Raw genomic sequence first — 14,294 nt, forward strand, 5'->3', positions numbered from 1 at the left:
GCCACCAACTTAATGAGGTTGTCCATTTAGAAGCGGCGGTTCTCGGATGAAAAGCAAAGGTCAACTCCCCTCCACCTGCATACGATGTTCTGACTTTTTTTCGAACATACCAGTGCTATAGGTATTGGCAGTGACTGATCATCAACAAAAGCATATCAAACAACAAACAAAGTTATCCCATTGCACAACCACATACATCAACGTAAAGGTATACAGTATCTATCACCACTTCCAAGCGAAATCCAAGCAGTATGAACCCTCGAACTCTCGCCGCACCACTCCGATCCCTCCGATCTTCAATCCCCCTTCGACCCCCTATGGCCACTTCAGCCGGTCGAATAATACCCTTACCTGCCACTCGACTGGGCGCTAGATTGTATTCCGAATCGACAGATGCCAAGAAGGAAGAGTCATTCCATGCTGAGGAGGATAAGAGAATAACAGAACTGGAAAATGCGAAGAAGGAGAGTGATAAGAGGGCTAAGGAGTTGGAGGAGGAATTGAAGGAGTTGAAGGTGGGTTGCATACGCCCGGTCCACACACAAAGAAACAGAGCTGATCCTTCAACGTTTTTGATCCCCATTCTTCACTTTTGGCTATACCATACTGGTAACAATTCATCACGATTCTTGAACCCCTTCATCTGTCCACCGTGACCAACCCTGCTTATTACCCATTACCTGATGACGGCTTGCCCATCATCCGCATTAACAGAAAGAGGTTCAATACGCCAGGGCAGACTATCAAACAGCTATCCGACGAGCAGAGGAAGAACGTAAAAAGGCCTCCGAATTCGCTATCGCTTCCTTTGCCCGAGCATTGTTGGGTACTGTCGATGTACTCCAAAAAGCTTTGAGGAGCGTACCTCAACCTATACCAGTCGACAACCAACATCTCAAACAGTTATTCGACGGAGTAGGATTGACCGAAAAAGCCTTGGTGCAAACATTCGAACGACACGGGATGAAGAAGTTGGATAATCTTAAAGGAGAGGTGTTCGATCCTAATCTCCATGAGGCTGAATTTATGATCCCGAAGGAAGTTGCCCCTCCCAAGAAAGATGGTACACCCCATAGCCCCGGAGAGATCATGGAAGTCAATTCGGAAGGCTGGATGATAGGTAATAGAGTGTTGAGACCTGCTAAAGTTGGGGTCGTACAACCCGAGTAGCTGATAGAGCAAAGAGCATTAGCAAGAACCATGATTTAATGTCTACCTATCAATGGCAGGAATGAATAAGAAGATAAAGAAGCGGTACTGGAGGAAATGATCAAGTGGATCTTCACCATATCACCTGACATAAAGTAGATACCACATAGCCTATATACCATTTTATACTCAGAATGACCTCAATTTAGCATAGATGCATAGTCACACTTCTCCGCCTCACCTTCTGACTTTTGCACTTGTAGCCGTGCAGCCTGAACTTTGCGATTTGGTCTATTGCAAGTCAAGTAGCAGCTGGAAGAACAGGAATGAAACGCAATTTGCAGAAAAAAGATGAAGCACGAGTTGAAAGTAGCATAGCGGTGGACTGCAAGTCGGAGAATCGGATATCTACATATCCCGATGCGGTGTATCCCATCGAATAAGCAGAACAGCATAGGGTGGTCACTGACAAAGGTCGGGGCCAGCTTTCATGGGAGCATATGGTGTTCTCATGTCATCTGCAACCTCCACAATCCAACAACCGGATTCGACCGATGGGTGACAACATACTTGACCGATCAGGTCCACCTCACCGCATGAACCAACAAGTGTCTTATCAGTCAACATCCACATTCATTCATCTCGCCCTTATATAGTCACTTCTGCTATCTGTGTGCTGGCTCAGCTTCCCGCCTTCCTTCTTCCTTCTTCTTGCCTCTTCATTTGTGTCGATAACTCTCACACGTTAGCAATCTCCGTCATGCACTTATCGACAGCACTCTTGGGTTTACTCCCCTTGATCTCAGCGATCCAACTTCCTCATATCCCTACGCCTCAGGAAGCCTTGAACCTCGCCGACACCTTCGTGCAACAACATCCAAGTACGTCTTTGGGATACGATAATGATATCCGACTGGAGAGTGTGGGGGACGAATTTACTATCCTTACCCATAAGAAATTCCCTGTGAGTGTTGAGGTGATGTCAGATTCGTACAGACATGCGAAGTATTGGACCATCACCCGACGCTTCATCGCTCATCCTCATGAGTGCGGGCCACAAGCAAGCACAAGCGGCAACACCATCTGAATTGGGCAGCTGACGAAAGCTTCCTCTGCAGGAGCACAGAGTCCGGATCAAATCCACCTCAGGATGGTGCGATCCGGATGTACGATCATATTCTGGGTGAGTGCGACGTACAAGCTGGTCATAAACCCCTTCCTATCTTCACAAATCGTGTCTTGTACGCTGACCATGGTCGATCCGTAGCTATCTCGACGTAGGGTATGGTAAAGACCTCTTCTTTTACTTCTTCGAATCGAGATCAAAACCCAAAGAGGATCCCGTTGTCATGTGGATTAATGGTAAGTACGAAGCTTTCTTGGACGTATGCGCGAAGCTTCGGCGTATGGCAAAGGAAAATATGATAAGCATCAGCGCATATTTGAGAATAATTGGCAATCAAGCTAATGTGATTTTATTATATTATCCTCTTAGGTGGCCCGGGTTGTTCGTCCGCTTTGGGACTATTGATGGAATTAGGGCCATGTTCAGTATCTGACGATCCGAAATCTGTGAACGACACCAAGGTCAATCCTTACGCATGGAACGACAAGGTACGTCATGATCAACGAATCAGACGTAGAGGTGAAATGCGACCGCTGACGAATTGTCGCAGGCGAATGTATTCTTCCTTGATGAACCTATCGGCGTGGGATTCTCGCAATCGGAGCATGGCCAAGTATGTACATTCAACGAGCATAGTCAACGACCATTATTGCTGATTTTATACTTTCTCGCTCATAGACAGTCGGCACCACGGAAGCCGCTGCCATCGATGTTCAGGCTTTCATATCGATCGTAAGTTTGCCCTTGTGAGGTAATTGGGAATCGCTAATACTGCTTATCCTATGTAGTTTTTCGAGACATTCAAGGAGTTCGAAGGTAGAGCGTTCCACATGGCCGGTGAATCGTACGGTGTGAGTAAAGCCTATAGAATTGTCGCATTACCCCGGACTATAATTTATTCCATCATACAATTCTCGGGAGCTGACGACCATCTCTGGGCGCAGGGCCGATATCTTCCAGTTTTCGCTTCAGCAGTCGTAGACGGTAATCGAAAGTTGATCAAAGAAGGTAAAACACCTATCAACTTACAAAGTGTAATGATCGGTAATGGGGTCACGGACGAGTGTGAGTCTGACTGGAATCTGTATCAATCAGCAGAGGCAATCGCTAATGACATGCTTTCTCATCTGGCATTTGCAGTCAGCACTATGGAATCTTACTTCCCTTTCGTAGGTAATTCATTGGCCAGACCAATATTCATACATCACGCCGGATATTCAGCGCTGACTTACTTGATCGCAGCAATGTACTTTGAACGGCGATCTCACCGAACCAGTACAGAACATTGCTAGTTGCGTCCAAATGGCTGAAAACGTGAGTGTTTTGAAACACCCTTCGATGTTCACGCGTATCGGTCAATGTCAATTATCGACTGATGCATATGACTGGTGATCGCAGTTACCCAGATGTGCTCGGATGACACAGAAAAACTGTGTCCAATCACACGATTATACATCTTGTGCAATTGCCATGAGCTACTGTCAAGACGTATTAGAAAGTTCTTTCTGGAGTGCCGGTGTCAATCCATATGATGTTTCGATGCCTTGCTCGCCCAAAGAATTGGGCGATTCCCTTTGTTATCCAGTAACGTGAGTTGTCATATTCGTCACATCTCCCTTTACCTACCACCGCGGCCCAAAATAGGGTTTCTTTTCAAATTGAGTCGAAACGAAATGGACTGACCCGAACTTGCAGCAAGAAGATTAAAACGTATCTTGATTTACCTGACGTGCGGGAGACCCTCGGAGTCGATTCCCACCGAGGTAAATGGTCTTCATGCGATAACGACGTCGGCATGCGTTTTAGTCTATCCTTGGATTCGACGGGTCAGACTTGGCTATATGTTGCAGGGTTGTTGGAGAGGGGTATAAGAGTGTTGAACGTGAGTCAGACTCAACTGATCTCGACGCCTATGGCATGGCATAACCGAACCTATGATTGACGCTCTCCACTCATGCACAGTACGTCGGTATGCGTGATTTTATTTGTAATCATATTGCCAATGAGATGTGGATGGAGAAACTTCAATGGACTGGCGCAGAGGAGTACCAAATGGCTCAATGGTCAGATTGGACCGTGGACGATGAAGTAGCGGGTACCTTCAAGACTTACGGTAATTTGAGCGTTAGTGTTATTCCAGCTTATTTCTCGCCCTGTCAGGATTGACCATCATGTCATGTTTACTGATATCATCTTCTTGTCTCTTTCACTCAACAGATGCTCAAAATCAGAGGTGCCGGTCACATGGTACCGTACGATAAACCCAAAGAAGCTCTTACAATGTTGAACTCATGGTTAGAAGCTGGTAAGATTAGCGACGATTAGGAGATCATTAGAGAAGCTCCTGTAAGATGGGCTTGGGTACAGAGACATGGTTGAGGCCGAGTGGTCTTGCACTATATTTATATACTTGACCTTATATATACACACATACATAGGGGATTGCTGGATAGTCTGCCTTCCACATGCATCTTATTCTATCTTTATATCTTTATCACGGTAATGCCTTTATCTATCGATGTCAGTAAATTGCCGGATTCGGTAACTACTGCGATAAGTCGAAAAGTCAGAAAATCAAAATTTCAGGCGGTTTTACACTTTTCGGTGGTCCACCTGAATTCTTCATCTTCTTTTAGACTCTATAGACTAGAAATCAGATATAGATCATCATCAAAATGTCTTCCACTGCCGCCGATACCTCCGCTGAGGAGATTCACAGCTTGTACGATACCATCCTCATCCTTGATTTTGGATCTCAGGTGAGTTAACGAACAACAATTCGAATTCCAAGTAAGACAATAACAATAGCTGATCATGAGATGTTGGTAGTACTCTCACTTGATCACTCGAAGATGTCGTGAATTAAACGTAAGCTCTGGTCTCCTTCCACTATCCATATGATAGGGATTGGCGCTGATGAAGATGGGTTCTGAATAGGTGTACTGTGAAATGTTGCCTTGTACGCAGAAGATCAACGAGTTGAGCTGGAAACCTGCAGGTGGGTCATACCTTTTGGATGATTGAGGAGGTTACAAACAATTGAAGACAATTCACTCGATGTGTCTTGCGAATAACGACTATCTCAAAGATGCCAACCTACCCAATCTACAAATACCTTTAGAGATCTGCAGCTCCAAACTGTTCTATGTCTTGTTGAACGATCGACTAACTCTTCCCTTGAATGATATACAGGTGTGATACTCTCTGGTTCCCCTTACTCAGTCTACGCTCCCGATGCCCCTCACGTCGACCCAGCAGTATTTGAGCTAGGCGTACCCATCCTCGGTATCTGTTATGGACTCCAGGAGATCGCTCGAACTCACGGTGGAAATGTTGATGCGCACACCCACAGGGAATACGGATATGCCAAGATCAAGGTTGAAAAGACGGGAAATAAACAGCAGGATGCTCTGTTTGAGGGGATTGAGATGGAGGAGGATGGTGGATTGCAGGTGAGCTCATTTTACCTCAATTAGCGTCTGGACATACGGGGAGAAGTGCTTGGAGGGTGGATATGCAACTATCATCCCAAACTCAAGAGGATGTGTACGAGATGTCATTGAGAGGTGTAATTCATTCAACCATTTAATCCAAGAAGCGAATCGTCATGAAGGGTATAGGCACAATACTAATCGTGCTCAAATTGATAGGTTTGGATGTCCCACGGCGACCAACTCACCTCACTCCCACCCGACTTCTCCGTCGTAGCTTCCACCCCAACTTCACCTTGGACAGCTATTGCCCACAACTCCAAACCAGTTTACGGTGTCCAATTCCACCCTGAAGTATCTCACTCTCCTAAAGGAAAAGAAGTGATCGGTGCATTCGTCAAGAACGTCTGTGGTATCAAGGGAGGATGGTCGATGGACAGTTTTATCCCCAAGGAAATCGCTAGAATCAGACAGATTTGCGGCGAGAAGGGACAAGTGATTGGTGCTGTATCTGGAGGTGTCGATTCGACGGTCGCCGCCAAGTTGATGCATGAGGCTATTGGTGATCGGTGAGTAATTGAGCAATCTCTTAGTAGAAGTAAGATCTAGAGCTGGAGGGGGTCTCAAACTGTGTGAATGCAGGTAGCCAGGTCGAAGCAGTATTTGATGTCTGATCAAAGCTAACTTGTATTCTCTCTTTTTCTAGATTCCACGCCATCATGGTTGACAACGGAGTCTTACGAAAAGACGAAGCTGCCAAAGTCCACAAGATGTTGACCGTTGACCTGGGAGTCAACTTGACTGTTGTTGATGCGTCTGAGTTATTCTTATCTCGATTGAAGGGTGTAGAAGACCCAGAGAGAAAGAGGAAGATTATTGGAAACACCTTCATCGAAGTGTTCGAGGAGGAAGCCGCCAAGATCGAAGCTGCCGCTGAGAAAGAGGTAGAAGAGAAAGGTGGTGATGCTAAAGGTAAAATCGAATGGTTGTTGCAAGGTACCCTCTACCCAGATGTTATCGAAAGTATATCGTTCAAAGGTCCTTCGGCCACTATCAAGACTCATCATAACGTTGGTGGATTATTGGAGGACATGAAGTTGAAATTGATTGAACCCCTTAGAGAGTTGTTCAAAGGTGAGTCTTGTTGACTTTACATCTCAACTATGTCATGTTCAGTCACTCACTCAATTCGGTTCGCTGATGACGATTTGGACCTGCAGACGAAGTAAGAGCGCTTGGTCGACTGCTCAACATTCCCGCCCACTTGGTCGGCCGACACCCCTTCCCTGGACCTGGACTTGCCATCCGAATCTTAGGAGAAGTCACAAGGGAACAAATCAAGATTCTCCAACACGCCGATGATATCTACATCGAGGAAGTTCGAGCTGCAGGATTATACGATCAAATCTCCCAAGCTTTCGTTGCTCTCTTGCCTGTCAAAGCGGTTGGTGTTGCCGGTGATGCGAGAACCTATGATCAGGTCGTAGCTCTCCGGGCAGTGTCTACCGAGGACTTTATGACTGCCGATTGGTTTGTCTTCCCTCCTCAGGTATTGAAGAAGATCTCCTCGAGAATTACCAACGAGGTGAGTGGGCATCTTTGATCATGAAAGACAGACCTAGCGGGCTGACGTGTGATATTGCAAAACAGGTCAAGGGTGTTAACAGAGTTGTATACGATATAACCTCTAAGCCACCTGGAACGTGAGTCGATATGCCAAGTATCCCGCCTACGCAAGCTGATGTTAAACCTTGACTATTTAGCGTCGAATGGCTTTAAACGACCTCACAATATACTTCATTTCATTCTCACTTTGTTTGGTTTTCAGGGATGCATAGATAAATACATATTTGCTCCGCCTATCGTCGCCACTAAACCCTTGCTGATCAATGTCCAACTGATGTACCCCGATTGAATACCTACTGATGCAGATCTCCCAACTCCACATCATCTCTCTTCAGGGTCTCACCTAATCAATCAACGCTTCCATCACCATCTTAGCTAATATCGTATCATTCTTAGCATCTAGAGGTTTCGTCTTGTAATCCTTCCCGTTGACAATCGCATCGTAAATCAACGGTAACTCAAGAGTGTAGGGATCAACGTATGTGGGTCGGATGACTTGTTCAGAGAAATCACCGGAGGGTAGCTGTTTTTGGATGATCAACTTGATAGGCAGTCCTTTCACGTATGGGCTGAAGCCATACAAAATAATCAGCACCAGCACAGAGTACCGAACATATCGTTTTTCTCAGGTATACACACGTATCATATTGGATTTTGACTCGACTATCATTAGTGTAAACTTCGATATGCGCATCAAACACCGCTACTTCGTCGACTGCCATCTACCGGGATCATCTCAATTCAACGTCAGTCCGATCTCCTATAGAGTAAGAAGGGACGACAGGACCCACCTCATAATAACATTTAAATCCCTTATATCCCCAGACGACATTCCACCACCAAGATTTATCACCATTATCACTCCTACTTGCGAATAGACATTTCTCCGGCATACCAATCACATCCCTCATGGCTGATAAATCATGACTTGCTAAGCTGTGCAACAAACTCCATGAATGGGCATTACGCTTATCCTCCTCTGCTTTACCACCTAGATTTTCATGTAAGTTCGCTTTGATCCGTTTGAACATTTCTGCAGTAGACGCTGAAGGGTGGTCGGTGAAATATTGTTGGTATTGACCTGATTGGGAAGTAAAGTATTTGTTCTACCATAAATGATCAATAATGTACATTAGCTATACACCTCATGAATACTTAACAACCACATAAATAGGTAGATGGATAGATATGACCAACACTCACATTCCCAATGATATCCCTCACTCTAACATATTTAATTTCCTTCCCTTTAATTTCCTCTTTCAACCTCTCCAAAGCCGTAGCATACCTCCTCATGTACCCTACGAAAATCACAACGTTATTCTTCACTCTAGCTTCTTCCACTAGATCGTACTCTCTCAGAGTCTGAGCCATGGGCTTCTCAATCATGATGTGTTTACCGGCATTGGCACATTGGATGATGTGTTCCGCGTGGAATTGGTCGGCGGTGAGGATGAATACCAGATCGATAGGTACAGATGAAGCGAGGAGGTCGGTGCTATTCAGAAAACAGGGGGTTTAGCGCTCCACATACCCTATGAATCAATGTAGAGCGGTACATTGTGATATTTGCTTTGATTATGACTCAAACTTACACAGAGGTGAACGTATCAGGTATACCGAATCTTTTACTGCACAATTCAAGTGATTGAACGGATATATCACATAGTGCGGTGATCTTGTACATGTCAGAAGCGACGATGAGGTTCGGTATCTACACGAGTCATATATACATGCATAGTCAGAACCTATCAACAACGGCTGACGCTATCGACACTATGGGTAAATGCAAATATCACTCACATGAGCTATCTGGGCGACTTCCCCACATCCTATAACAGCTACGTTGAGGATCTTGTTATTCGCCGAGGACATGTTGGTATATTAGTATACTTTGCGAAATATGTTGAAGAAGCAATGGTCGATTTAGATAGAAGTAATCGCGAACATACTATCGATATGCATGTAGAAGGAGATCGATCTTCCCCATTTAATATATATCTTTTCTGTACACATTAGACCTTGACCTTGACCTTTTCCTCATTCTGATGATTGAGCTCAAGTGGACATCCTCCACTTTCGGTCCGACAAAAACCCGACTTATCTCCTTCGGACCTGATCAACCGGAGTCGTACTTTACCGATATTAGGCGTAAACGGCGTGAACATCATGCATGTCCGCGTCAAGATCTCGAACACATATAATATCGAACTATAACTATTACTTCATCCTCTTACATACCCCCTCAACATCATTCACGGTGAATTCCAAACCCAATCCCGAATCAGCATAAGATTTCGACATGATACCTTGTGATCTCTGAATCTCCTTGATCAATCCACCTGTCACTTCTTTCCATACTATCTGCACTAAGATCACATTCGCGGAAGAGCTGTTGATAATGGACCCAGGTTGATTGGACTCGTCATCATCCAGTATGAAATGCTTGTCAACTCTCTTTGATAAAGTTTCAATTGATTTCCTCAAGTCTTTCAACGATCCGTGATCCTTGAGGATTTTCTTGAGGGAAGATCGATTATAAGCTGAATGAAGAGGTACTTCGGATGCGGGGGTGGTTACTAGTAACCTATCGATACCGTCGAAGAAGTCCTGTGGACATCAAACACACAACTCAGGTTATTAGTCAATTCAGACCTACCAAAAGTTCATCTTCACTCACCATGAATCGTCCGAATGATCGTCGCAACAGCAATTTCACATATATACCCATATTCTCCTCGTACAGAGCTTTCGCGCGTTGCAAGAATACGCCTAGTACGGGTGAATTGAGCTTCTCCAGATCCTCGACGAGTTGGTGCATGTTTTCTGTAGGGAACAACATTGATTAGCAAACCATTTATTTTACCCTCATACGCGAACTCACCTATCATAATAACATGGTAATTCAGCTGCCCCTTATCCTCCGCCGCTTGACTATCCGCTCTATCCATCTTAGCGAGCTGCTGCAAACTCGTGAACACCGTATTGGTTATCTTCTCGTAGATATCGTTCACTTTGGTTCTGATGGGCAAGTCATCCGAGCCATCCAGCTGAGCTTCCATCTTCTCGATGAACACCGGGAAATGCTTGACGAAGAATGCAACACCTTTACGTTTCTTGATGGTTATTTTGGATGCTTCTATCACTCGGACTTGCTCGTTCTGCGCGCGAGATACATCAAAATATATGATATGAGCTTTTTTACAGCTGAAAACAACATATACCGAAGGAAGGCCAGAGACTTACAACAAAGTAATCTAACATCTGTCTCTGTCTGGCAAGCTGCTTATCGAACAATTGAGTGAAGAAGATCGAAGTATTCTCTTCTTCTGCTTCTTTAGCAAGACGTTCGGTTACAGCGATGATTCCGACGATGGCTCTATTAAAGGTATGTCCCTTTAGCTGGATACCCTTCTGTATTTACGACTTCACGCATTCCCAGTCAAGCCGACAAGATTCTATTAGAAATGAGAAGGAAGCCAGGACACTCACACAGGCGCCTTCTCAACAGCAGCCTCCGTCCACTGCCTCAATTCCCCTTCCACGAATCCAAATACCAAATCCATCATACTTCTCACCAACTGCATCATCCCCACGCTCATCCCTTTACTCGCATGTCGTGCAGCCTGTCGTCTGAAATAACTGTCAAGCTCCATATGATCCGCGAAGGTCGACTCGGTATCTGTGAGATGCAAGAACGCAGAGATGAAATCTTCCTCAGAGACTATCTGGTTGATCATCTCTGTCAAGGCTTGTCTATATAGCTGCATGATCCGAATCGGAGCGAGTCAGCTACTGTTGTTCTAGGGGGAGTCGTAGGAAACAAGAAAGCTTACATCGGAAGCTCTGAGGGAGTAATCATCTCCGCCTTTCTTATCTTTCTTTTGCTGATTATTCGATCCAGAGCCACCCAAACCGATGACAGTTTTCGACTTCATTAGAGCAGATGGTTTTCCGATATTGGCAGTGGGTCCAACGGCGGTTGAGAATGCTATGAAGGAGCATATGTAAGCTATGTCCACTAAGAGTATCACACAAGCTTACAGGCATCGTTGGAAGAATCGCCCAAAGCAGAATTTAGGGATCCCATAAAATTCATTAATAAGTCTTTCATCTCTGATTGATGTAGCTGACTGGCTGTCGACATGTAATTCTGCAAATTTAGGCGAACATCAGTATCGTCAAGCACGGGTGGGGAAGGACACAAACTTCGAGTCGACTCACCGAGCAAAGCTTTTGGTATCTCTCTTCGTCCATCTCTTTGACATATAAGATCAATCCTTCATATGTCATGAGGTATTCTCCCATAGAGCGATGCGGTGCGAGAGTCATAGTCTTCTTGGCGGTTTTACGGTACTCAGACAAAGTAGAGTCCGACTACATAGTAACAGTTGATCAGCTAAGCCACTTCTCCGGGAGTGAGATAGCTGCTCACCTGATACTTGAAGGTGACATCTAGGTAATCCGCTACCCTCTTACAGAACTGTGAACTGTTTTCCCGGTATTCCTGCATTCGAGCGATAGTAGCCGCAACTTCGGCATTGGCTGGAACAGATAATTGAAATTCTCAGCTGTGTTCTGGAATTTGTGGGCAGCATAGCTGAACTTACCACTATCCATACCAGCTTGGAGAGCTTTGTACAATGAGGCCGCCGCTCTCTCAAGTGTTTGTACTCCTCTAGGCGTACTAGGGGATTCTTGAGTCAATGTTCTTATATCTTCGGGAGGTACTTCGACAATTTGCTATACACGTAGAATAAGTACGGTCAGCTATAATCTCTTCACCAGATTATCATTCGTAGCTGTACTTACGAGCAACTGTCTGATCTCATTCAGTAGAGCTTGCTGATTGGACGTCTGGACTTGTAAACCTCTATTCTGAGATTCGATGAACGAAATGTCATCCGATACGGCCTGTCTCAACTTGTCAGCTTGCAGATGTGCTTGTGGCAGAAAGCAGACTCACGTTCAACTGCATCTTATATCCCGTTATCTGCAAGTCAATATCATCCAATTCCAATAACGCTTCGTCTATATGACCCAATACTTGGGCTATACGATCGTCCGACTCGAGGAAGGCATGGATATTTGCCTGTAAAGCACGCAACACAATCAGCTTGATATCCATTTCACCGCGTTAGACAGCCCAGCTGACTTACCGAATCCAACGCAGCCAATTCATCCAATAATCTACCTTCAATCGCATCCGCACCACCTTTCTTCCTCTCTCCCAAACTACCCGTATTATTTAGCCCAGCCGTCCAATCGAAGCCTTCTAGCATCTCTTCTACACTATTCATAATTGCCTGATCATTCTCCTGTCCATCATCTACCGATAAACCAATGGCACCCGGTAATATACCAGTTTTCGATTTAAGCAAAACTTCTCTCGAGAATGTGGTATCCAATGGTGGAGGGTGGAAAGATGCTCTTCTGGTCAACTTCTTTTCTGGTGCTGGAATATTATCGTTCGATGAACTGCTAAATGTAGGATCGGAAGGTATGAGAGGTGAAGCTTCCGTAGTGGTGATGGTGGGCGTGAGCATCTGCTGTGAGGGCTGTTGACGTGATGTATATTCAGGTTGTAGCTGTGGTGTAGGACGTAGTGTTGACGGTGTATTGGAGCCAGTGCCGGGAGCAGTAGAGGAAGCAGGGGCACTCTGTTCTCTACTTCTTTCTGAGCCTGAGGGTACATTCGGACTCGGTACAGTCTTTCTATCACCTTCGTTGATAGGTCTCAGACCTTCACTTGAAGCTTTTCTCATCGGCCTATTATTCGTAGAAGGCATACCATCGTATTCGGAAGCTGCCGATGGATTCCTCAACCCACTCGGTGTCAATCTATCTTCCGACCCCTCCCTTGGATACCCATTTCCTAATGCCACATTCGAGCTGGAAGGACTAGGTACATTTACATTCCTAGGCGAAGGTGTCCTACCGTTGGATTGATCAGGGACAGACGGTCTACGAACAGATGATTCTCCAAGAGGAGATCGACTAAAGGCGCTCCCGCTTTGAGAAGGTCTTCTTTCCTCCTCGAGTGAAGGGCGAGAACGTCCATCGTTGGAATGATGGTAGTGGCTTGAAGCTCCTGATGCCATTGAGGAGGAGGATCCGCTACGAGTCTGTTTCATTATATTCGGTGGTGCAAGTTCCATAGAGCGGCCTAAAGGTGAGGAGAAAGAGCCCTGTCGATCCATTGGTGGAGGTGGCGTAGGGATGTCTGGGAGAAGAGAGGTAAGTACGCTTCATGATTTACAGTAGAAGCCTGAATTTGACTTACAGTCACTTCCACTATAATTCGGTGCGGTAGATTGAGGTTGAGCAGGAGGTGTAAAATTGATCAATTCAGGTAATTCTCCTTTCGTATATGTTCGATACACTTTAACTATCGAGTTGAGAAAGTGACTTTGATCTTTCGAACGTTCCGTCGTCCAATGATATCGACGGATGGTCATTGTCAATGCGAAATCGGTGGGCTGAACATTCAACATAAATTATGAGTTATCAGGATCAGATCTGGGATAATAGCTAACGGAGCAAGGGATACTCACACCAATGACTTCTAATATCCTCACATCTTCCAGATGCCATGTCTTCCCCTTGGAGAATGAAAGGTTGTTATTTCGTTTGGCCTTGTGGATCACCACTTTACCAAGTTTCGTGACTATATTATCAAGATTGATCAATAGGGTCAACAACATGAGCTGTCTTTTTCACGTTTGGCGAGCGAGCAGAGAGTCAGCTCACCAGCTAGCATGAGATATCTCGACTTTGATCCTCCATGGCTATCACCTGGATCTTCCTCGTACACCTTCAAATATGATATCAACGTCTCTTCAGGTGTACCATCTTCGTCCCTCTTTGCGAATAGCGATGAGATGATATGTTGCCGTGTGTCGTCAGAGGAAGGCTGTCGGGAGTGCTGACCTGACATGATGATTGGTACGCTGCCTTGCCCG

At 45.3% G+C, this 14,294-nt stretch overlaps 5 protein-coding genes across 5 annotated transcripts; 3 read left to right on the forward strand and 2 right to left on the reverse strand.

Annotated features, from left to right (window-relative positions):
- Positions 1-251: 251 nt before the first annotated feature.
- On the forward strand, positions 252-1,170 carry V865_007212 (uncharacterized protein; the record flags this gene model as incomplete). Its single annotated transcript, XM_066230962.1, has 2 exons — positions 252-515; positions 715-1,170. 2 exons carry the CDS (start codon positions 252-254, stop codon positions 1,168-1,170), a joined length of 720 nt encoding a protein of 239 aa, XP_066087059.1.
- Positions 1,171-1,909: 739 nt separating this feature from the next.
- Positions 1,910-4,600, forward strand: V865_007213 (uncharacterized protein; the record flags this gene model as incomplete). The annotated part of the gene is made up of 14 exons (XM_066230963.1): positions 1,910-2,113; positions 2,268-2,332; positions 2,417-2,511; positions 2,645-2,763; positions 2,826-2,888; positions 2,954-3,007; positions 3,064-3,126; positions 3,220-3,340; positions 3,416-3,444; positions 3,518-3,589; positions 3,674-3,864; positions 3,971-4,157; positions 4,238-4,399; positions 4,493-4,600. The coding sequence occupies 14 exons, from the start codon at positions 1,910-1,912 to the stop codon at positions 4,598-4,600; spliced, it is 1,533 nt and encodes a 510-aa protein (XP_066087060.1).
- Positions 4,601-4,950: 350 nt separating this feature from the next.
- V865_007214 (GMP synthase [glutamine-hydrolyzing]) lies at positions 4,951-7,413 on the forward strand (the record flags this gene model as incomplete). Its single annotated transcript, XM_066230964.1, has 8 exons — positions 4,951-5,034; positions 5,105-5,143; positions 5,213-5,273; positions 5,468-5,727; positions 5,926-6,275; positions 6,413-6,840; positions 6,927-7,291; positions 7,357-7,413. 8 exons carry the CDS (start codon positions 4,951-4,953, stop codon positions 7,411-7,413), a joined length of 1,644 nt encoding a protein of 547 aa, XP_066087061.1.
- A 262-nt stretch (positions 7,414-7,675) lies between these two features.
- V865_007215 (uncharacterized protein) lies at positions 7,676-9,207 on the reverse strand (the record flags this gene model as incomplete). The annotated part of the gene is made up of 6 exons (XM_066230965.1): positions 7,676-7,901; positions 7,972-8,054; positions 8,124-8,438; positions 8,536-8,830; positions 8,928-9,046; positions 9,136-9,207. The coding sequence occupies 6 exons, from the start codon at positions 9,205-9,207 to the stop codon at positions 7,676-7,678; spliced, it is 1,110 nt and encodes a 369-aa protein (XP_066087062.1).
- A 345-nt stretch (positions 9,208-9,552) lies between these two features.
- Positions 9,553-14,269, reverse strand: V865_007216 (uncharacterized protein; the record flags this gene model as incomplete). The annotated part of the gene is made up of 16 exons (XM_066230966.1): positions 9,553-9,942; positions 10,013-10,158; positions 10,217-10,493; positions 10,579-10,711; positions 10,825-11,096; positions 11,169-11,323; positions 11,377-11,485; positions 11,557-11,709; positions 11,768-11,877; positions 11,943-12,075; positions 12,145-12,246; positions 12,299-12,424; positions 12,492-13,555; positions 13,616-13,811; positions 13,887-13,999; positions 14,083-14,269. The coding sequence occupies 16 exons, from the start codon at positions 14,267-14,269 to the stop codon at positions 9,553-9,555; spliced, it is 3,666 nt and encodes a 1,221-aa protein (XP_066087063.1).
- Between the last annotated feature and the right edge of the window lie 25 nt (positions 14,270-14,294).

Source organism: Kwoniella europaea, chromosome 2 (genome assembly GCF_036810445.1).
Source record: "Kwoniella europaea PYCC6329 chromosome 2, complete sequence".
NCBI classification, from domain to species: domain Eukaryota; kingdom Fungi; phylum Basidiomycota; class Tremellomycetes; order Tremellales; family Cryptococcaceae; genus Kwoniella; species Kwoniella europaea.